The 8,732-nt window shown below is 44.9% G+C and overlaps 1 protein-coding gene across 1 annotated transcript; it reads left to right on the plus strand.

Moving 5' to 3' along the window:
- The first annotated feature begins 902 nt into the window (after nucleotides 1-902).
- LOC149330164 (uncharacterized) lies at nucleotides 903-8,082 on the plus strand. The gene is made up of 4 exons (XM_089559753.1): nucleotides 903-1,097; nucleotides 2,917-3,097; nucleotides 4,567-4,708; nucleotides 7,979-8,082. Exons 1-4 carry the CDS (start codon nucleotides 998-1,000, stop codon nucleotides 8,063-8,065), a joined length of 510 nt encoding a protein of 169 aa, XP_089415879.1. The 5' UTR covers nucleotides 903-997; the 3' UTR covers nucleotides 8,066-8,082.
- Nucleotides 8,083-8,732: the final 650 nt, after the last annotated feature.

Consider the following 8,732-nt stretch of genomic DNA (forward strand, 5'->3'; position numbering starts at 1 on the left):
AGGAGAAGTTCTGGCGAAATTATTCGCGGGACTTGTTGTTGGCGAAGTAAGTGCGATCCTCAAAAAAACCCCGCAAAAATCAGGTTTTCAGAGAGAAAGAGATCGTAGTTTAAAAAGACGAACTTTTCTCGGCGTGTTTGAAGCCGCTGACGTTTCACTTGGCTCTGCGGAGTGGGATTGGGAGAGGAAATCTCAGTATGATAAGAGGGGTACGCACTGAAAAAAGAGCCAGAAAACTAAAAAAAATGTTAATATGATGACTTTCCAAAAAATTTTATAACTAGACATTTGCTGTTAATACTTACGTGAGTGTAATCGGTATAGAATAAGCGAGCGATTCTCCTTTTGCATTTCTTGTTAATGCGTCCAATGTATCATTGTACGCCTTCCCTCACCCTGCACAATGAACACACGCCTAGCTGGTTCGTAGCGTGTATGTATCAGACGCCAGAATACTTCTTAAGGTCATCAGTTCTCGTAGAAACGTGATCGAAAGGACGCAGAGACAAAGAACAAAAAAAATGGACCATCAAAAAAGTGATGCTTCAGAACGGTGATTAACGGCTACTGCGACGTGAAAAATTGAGTGCTTGCACTGCTCGCCCCGTCCTTTCGAGGGCGAGGAAACAGGACGTCGCGTTCCAATTTCCTTCAGTGCCTCGCTTTCTATCTCTGTAAGGGGAGCCTTCAACTACACGGGGTAGGCTTCGCGGTGTACACACTCCGTCCGGCTTAAGCCACGTGTTTAAACAAAGGCCCCAGCCGGCCTCTGTTGGGGAGAGCAGAACCGGCTTGACCTCGCTACACACACACACGCACGCACATGCACAAAGTAAGAAAATGTGGCACATGATTCGTGTTGGACTGCGTAGTTGGAAGAATAAGAGGGAACAATGGCATTAGAGACAGGGGCGTCCGGTTGGAATAAAACGAGGACTCTACTGATTCATTTCGTGATCCAAGACGACGGCGGCAGTGTCGGTCAGGCAGCCCAGGGATGTCCCGAAGAACTGTGTTATGCGGGGCGGCTTTGACGCTGATTGCGTGCTCCTGTTGCTGGGCGACTGTGCAGTACCCCAAAGTAACTTCGTGCCAGAGTAAGTTGAGGAGTTGTTTCGCATTGCTTTTATCTTTATTTTTTATTCTTTCCTAAGGATGCATTGCCCTGTAACAACACTGCTACAACAAAGATCTCAATGTTACTGAAAGTAAATATCGTTGTTAGCCATAAATACTGGTTTAATAGGTCAAACTATGCAAAAAGTACGTATCTGATAGGAGATTTTGATAGTACTGATTAATATAGCTACCAAAGCAAAGCAAGCGCAACGCACAGAATGCAGACGAATGTGGGAAAACAGAACAAGTGCTCCCTACTACTGTCTTCTTAGTTATAGAAAGATATAGATCAATATCTGTTACCTTGAGTGGGCCAGAGGTTTTCCCATCTGAAGAATGTAGCAATGTTTTCCCTAAACATAAAAGAGAATTTATTTGTCAAACTGAAAAACTGCTGAAAGCAACCTTGCATGGTTTACGGCATGAGAACTGCAGCCGTAAGTAATGTTTCCCGGATGCTGCTTATCATTATCCAGTTTTCGCACTTATTAAACAGCACATCAGCACCAATTGGCTATGAGCGGAAAAGTTTTACAAAGGCCGTGACACTCTTCTTCAGCATAGTCGTCGCGACATCTTTTAAGTCCCGTTGCAAAGGTATTTACATTGACGCCACATAAGCAACAGAAGCGCTTGTCTTTTGTCCCGGTATTTTACGCTGTTCCGTCACAAAGCAGAAGCTTGTCGTGCTGAGGCGCCTAAAAGAACTACATTCTTATAGAATTATGCAAATGGCGCAAATTCAATGAACCAGCGAGAAATAAAAAGCCGAAGAAGAGACGAGAGGCAATTGACAACCTCTTTTAGACGCCAAGAAGGCGGCATATTTTGGTGCGAGAGCATTACTTCACGAGCACTAATCGGCTCAACGAGTTTATGTGAAGCTTGACCTTGAAGGTGACCTTGGGTAAACCATAAATACAAAATACTGCCGCGGCTGCGATTCAAACCCGTGGCGGTGCGAACACATCAGCTTTGCTGGCCACTGCACAAGAGCACTATGTTGCAGCCTCTGCCGATCACGCCTCGTGTTAAACCGTAACACACGCTCGCGATATGCATTGCACATATTCGTCGTCATCAACTAATACTACGATCGAACTAATATACCCACTCTGGCGCTTTGGATTGCATATCGTCGTCCGTAATACTAATGTATAACTAATATACCCTCTCTGGCGCTCTACGTTGCAAATTGTCGTCTTCATCAACTAATACTGCTATCGAACTAATATACCTACTCTCGCGCTGTGCATTGCACATTGTCGTCTTCATCAACTAATAGTACTATGGAACTAATATACCCACTGTGGGGCTTTAAATTTCACATTATCGTCTTCATTAATTAATACTACTGTCGAACTAATGTACCCTCTCTGGCGCTTTACATTACACATTGTCGTCTTCATGAACTAATACTACTATCGAACTAATATACCCACTCTGGCGCTTTACATTACACATTGTCGTCTTCATGAACCAATACTACTATCGAACTAATATACCCACTCTGGCGCTTTACATTACACATTGTCGTCTTCATGAACTAATACTAGTGTAGAGCATTAGTAATATACCCGCTCTGGCGCTCTACGTTGCACATCGTCGTCTTCATCAACTAATACTACTATCGAACTAATATCGTCGCCAGACGTGCCGACGACCCAGCGAAGCAAAACCAAGAGCGAACCAGGCTAAACACATGCTTTCGCATGTCTACTGGGTTTGACTTCGTAAAATCTTACCACTTTTTGTGCCAATGCGGATTTAATTGAACACAACGTTTCCTTTCTGCAGCTGAACCGAGCTTAGTGGTTCTGCACAACCTGAGCATCCATGACGCAAAGGTTGGTCGCAATATGACCATCCACTACTCGGGCGAACTACTGGAAGAGTTACGACGACCGCCCATCACCAAGTTCACCATGTGGAACTCCATGGGGATGAAGATGCCCTGCGTGCAAGACATGGGCTCATGGTGAGTGCTTTTGTTCACAACACCTTCAAAGTTACATGCGAAAGACGTCAGCAGTCTTTGAATCCAATGAAAGAAAAGCGAGCACCTCGTATCAGTATTAAATGAATGGAAAGGAATTGAGAAATCTTTATATGTTAGTATGTGCAAATTATCTACGATTCTTAACGGGCAAGTGCACTACTTTTTGCGAATTTCGCGATACTCATAGATTCAAACCCATAGAAGCTCTAGGTAAAACATGCCAAATTTTTTGCACTGGCTGTTCAAATAGTGACGGAATCGACGATTGAGTTTTGGTCTTCTTTTCAAAGCACCAGAGCAGTGCGGGGAAGTTCAGTGTGACGTGGGGGGGTTCCTTCAAAGCAGGTTAGAAATGTACTGTTACCGTTGATGACGTCATCATGAGCCCCCACTTGGCGTTGTGCGCGGCGGAGAAGCTTGAAGGCCGTCGCGATTTTATTAGGCTATTACGTCACCATTTCAAATGCTAGCCCAAAAGGACTTCGCATGCTTTACCTGAAAGTTTCGCACATTAGACCCTTTTAAGCTCGTCGATTTCTTAAACTTATGCAGTTGCCCTTTCACTTACTTTCTATCATCATATGGAATTATATAGGCTGGTACTTATTCCATTTCATATGCAGCAATTCTAGACAAAAGCATTTTTGAGCAGGAAGGCGTGTATGAACGCAATTGTTTTCATATAATGTAAGATTTCACTATAAGAACATATATATTCGTAGATCAGGCGACGAAAGCCTTGTATTTATTTTTTTCTATTCACGTTTTGCTGTCGTCAAAAACGTTCCCCATTTGGTTTTCTGTAGCAATCTTAACTGTTCGATGCGATCGATGGAAACAATGTAAAAGAAAGATTTTGCTGCACATCAAAATAGTGGACCATTATCTTCAATATTTCCATAAAAGTGTCTTGCAATTTTACAATTTTCAAAATTTTTGCCTGAGAAAGCTGGACATGAGTCAGCCAGATTGTTAAGGAGAGAGGCAAAGAAAACCGCGGTTGCTTCTTGACTGCGCTCCAAACTGCAGTGAACCTTTGGCTAAGCAATTTGTCAGAAACAACACCGGTAATTGACAGAAAGCAGAACGGGCTTTATCTAAAATTTGGCAGTGTCTAATATCGGTTAATTACATTACAGAGACTTGTATGCTAATATCTGACAAAAAGAGATCAGAGCATCAACCGGAGATGTATATGCGTAGCAACACACAACAGCATTCTGCAAGCAGTCATTGGCTAACTTGATTTTGCTCTGTGTGCATTAATATGCATATGCATACTAGTAGGGTGCGTTATTTTATGGAAAGGTGGCGTATGCGCGGCCATTCTTATCTTTCTCGGCGCTCTGTTGCTTACAACTTGGTTCGTTTCTATCTGTGCATTTGGGGTACTCCTACTGCAACTGTTCCCACGAATATCCACATTGATATCCATTGCACATTTTCAGTTCTTACAAGGGCTGCGATGGCGAATCGCCCATGGAGAGATTCATCGGCGAGCCATGGAACAACACGTGCCCTATTCCGGCCGGCACCTACGTCTCCAAGATGGTCTTCTTCATGCACCCCGCGGTTCGAGCTGTGCTTGGCGTAAGTGTGCTGAACAGCGAGCATATTTTCCGAGCGGGACCGATGTAACATTTTCTGTCGGGGTAACAGAGGTAATGTATTCCAAAGGTAGGAGAACGCAGTAGGAGGCCTAAAAGGTGTTTCGCACCCAACTTCCTTAACTCGCTACTCTGGTTACTGGAGCAGGAAGGAATATAAATCTCACACGAACGGGTAGAGCGCTGTGCGGTGTATTTTACTGTGCAAGAGTTTCTTTATGAGCTGTTAAAAGAAAGCACAAGAAATTTGACTGGAAGGAACAGCACTACAAAAACCAGAACAAAGAGTGAAAAATTTAGGGATGATGAATTGGACAGATGGGAAGGTGTGATAGCATTTTTCTTTCACTCGCCAATATATTCTAATTCTGATTCTATTCCAATTCCGACTAACCAACTACACAAAATGTCTCACATTGTTATATCACGGGGAGTCCTCCTACCATCACCGGCACTGTGTCGCAGCAGTTAAGCGATGAACCACTGCACTGGCAGGTGTCTGCTTTAAAAGTAGCCACCGGTGGGGATTTTGAGACCCAGATTGCTCTTCCAGAACAATGTGAGAAGAAATAGCGCCCGCAGGCCCGATTTTTTGCAGAGATAGAGAGATAGTAGAGGCTAACAAAGAGGGTGCAGCTTAAGTTAGGGACAATGTAGCGAGCTATGGAAAGAAAAATGATAGGTGTAACGTTAAGAGATCCGAAGCGGGTGGAGTGGGTGAGGGAACAAACACGGGTTGATGACATCCTAGTCGAAATCAAGGGGAAGAAGTAGGCTGCTTGGGCGGGGCATGCAATGCGAAGGCAAGATAACCGCTGGTCCTTAAGGGTAACGGAGTGGATTCCAAGAGAAGGCGAGAGTAGCAGGGGGCGGAAGAAAGTTCGGTGGGCAGAGGAGATTGAGAAGTTTGAGGGGATACAGTGGCCGCAACTGGCAAAGGACAGGGTTAATTAAGGAGACATGGGAGAGGTCTTTGCCCTGCAGGGGGCGTAGTCAGGCTGATGATGATGATGAGTTTTTTGGGAGGCTGTTTATTTTGCACTTAGGCCTGCAACTCTCCGAGTCTGTTTAATTTTTGCTGAGTCATTCTTCGTCCGGTGTCTCCCCCCTCTCTACAACAACTGAAGAGGGGGAGAGGCAGGTTGAAGGTGGAGAGAGAAAGAACTACCCATAAACAGCTTGTGCAATGGTGACACGTAGAGGCTTTACACAGACACTAAGGCCGCCGACGCTACCGACACCGGCGGGCAGTTTTCGCCCTTATGGTACTTGTAATGCAATATCGCATTAAAAAGGAAGCGGAATACTGCGCGAATCTGCTTCTTGCCGTCTCTGGTCCTTAGGCTTGCTCGAGAAGTCAATTCATTTATAACGACTTTTTTAGGATGCATACTGAATATGTGTAGGTTATGGGCAGGTAAATTGCGCACGTACCTTTAATCCTTTTTGCATGACGTCTGTAACTTAAAGGTGTACTGAAGAGGAATCTGAACTCGCCTTTTTGCCGCGAGAACTCGATCTACACGTTCCGAGCATTCTTATGAACTTCGACTTATTGCCCTGTGTGGCCGATTTCCCTAATTAAATCGAATTAACGTTCGGCTCCCGCCTTTATTTTTGAATTCTCCCTCGTACGGTGGGCGGAGTCGACCAACGCGTGGAGTGCCTTTCAGCCTGCTCCGTGGAGGCTTTGCTTTCGCTTTATGTTGTTTTTTGGGTTTCCGTGAATAAATAGTTTTATTCGCAGATAATATAGCCGCAAAATAAGCCCGCAGAAATAAATATACGCGCGGACTATTTGCTTCTGCAGATTACTACGTATTACTCCACCGATGGCAGAGCGGCAAGCCGCCACGGGACTGGGTGAAAGGCACTCCACGCGTTGGCCGACTCCGCCCCCCCGTACGAGGGAGAATGAAAAAAGAGAGGCGGGAGCCGGATATTAATTCGATTTAATTACTGAAATCGGCCACACAGGTCAATAAATCGACGTTTCTAAGAATGCTCAGAACGTGTAGATTGAGTTCCCACGGCAAAAAGATGAGTTCAGATTCCTCTTCAGTGCACCTTTAAGGCACGGTGCGCAAATCACTCGCCAACTCTTCAAGTCAGTGTTCCATAAATATTGCCTAAACGGTCTACCCTCAACGCTAAGATCAGCTTTTTATTTAGCGTTCCATGAGTTTTAGGCTTTAGGGAATCTACTGGCGGGCAAAATTAACTGAGATTCAATTGGTTTGCAGGCAGTTAATTGCCTTCCTATTGGCTCATATCTGTAGAGACATTTTAACAAATGAGCTCAATAAATAGAGTTTTTGTTGAACTGACTCCACAAGTGATCATTTTATGCTAAGTTGTTACTGAGTGTACATTTTCGCAAGCGAGAAGAGCATGCGAATGTCGGAAAGAAGCTCCGCATGGTGTCTCCAAACGCAAACGGTCCATTCATAGCACTAGGATCGGTGACAAGCGCCTGGCCGCATACACAGCCAGCGGGACGTGAAATACAAGTTTGTTATTCCATTGCAAGCTCCTGGCTTAAAAAAGTTGGAGGCGTTTTCCCGTGTTCATGGGCAATGAAAGCCATAGGGGGTCCCCACTTTTTGAGAGCTCCCCCCCCCCTCTCCCGTACTTAAATACTGACATGTTCGAAGCTCATCTCTCCCCTCTTTCCACCTCTTCCTTTATACTTTCCCTTACAGCGTCTGGTCCAGGTGTTCACTGAGAGTGAGGCAATTATTCCACTTTTATTTCGTTACAAAACACTTATAGATTGCTATATCCCTTTGCCAGCTCCGTGGAGGCTTTACTTTCGCTTTATTTTGTTTTGTTTTTGTTTCCGTGAAGAAATAGTTTCATTCGCAGATAATGTAGCCGCAAAATAAGCCCGCAGAAATAAAAATACGCGCGGACTATTTGCTTCTACGGATTACTACGTATTACTCCGCCGATGGCAGAACGGCAAGTCGCCACGGGACTGGGCGAAAGGCACTCCGCGCGTTGGTCGACTCCGCCCACCGTACGGGGGAGAATTCAAATAAAAAAGGCGGGAGCCGGACGTTAAATCGATTTAATTAGGGAAATCGGCCACACAGGGAAATAAATCGATGTTTCTAAGAATGCTCGGAACCTGTAGATTGAGTTCCCGAGTCGAGTTCAGATTCCTCTTCAGTGCAGCTTTAAGGCCGTTTTTTCCTTCTCTCGTGCACGGAGCAATTTTACTGAATTTCGCGCTTTTTTCTTTTTGTTCCAGAATGGCACATTCAGGGTGAAAATGGAGGTGACGAGTGACAACATCAAAGTGCAATGCCGGATGCTGGACGTCTACATAGAAAAATAAACGACATTGAAACTCGACCACTTCTAATCGGCGATTTGGAACAACTAGGCAGCTCCGCTAAGTCTTGCGACCATGGCGATTCATCTGGAGAAGACACGCTTTTTGGTATACGTAATCGCACAGATAACAGACAGGGTTTTCGTCGGAGGATGTAGGTTCTAAGTGATCTCTCGCGCACATCAAATCCAGCGGCCTCTCGATGCCTTGTCTGGTTTGTTCCGAAATTATTCAAAATTAAACAGTGCTAGTCTACGGAAACGAGGAAATTTCGAGCCATTTAGGGTGACAAAGAAATCGATTTTTGAGCAATCCACAGCCCCAATTGCTCCTTTTCCAGCGGCTCCAAACAAAACAGGGACTACAGTTTCCATTATTAAAAGCTGTGTTTTTGTAAACAATCCGGAAAATTCCCGAAACCTGACATTTCCACTGCCAGGTAGCTCTAGCTCATGCCGCAGGCCTACAAGCCAATGCGTGTACACGCACGTACGCATAACGCCGTAGCCGAATAGTCTAAAGCTACACTCCACAGCTAAAGAGATTCTAAGACCGAACCTTCGCTGCTGCCGGTTGTCTTCTTCCCGTTAAGTCCTATTTCGCCCATATCCTACTTTTTACGCAACAAGAATTTATGCGCGATACTGTGCCAAAGAAGAAAATAGGCCGC

This window comes from Amblyomma mixtum, chromosome 9, assembly GCF_055824585.1.
Source record: "Amblyomma mixtum isolate Tamu chromosome 9, ASM5582458v1, whole genome shotgun sequence".
Taxonomy (NCBI): Eukaryota; Metazoa; Arthropoda; class Arachnida; order Ixodida; family Ixodidae; genus Amblyomma; species Amblyomma mixtum.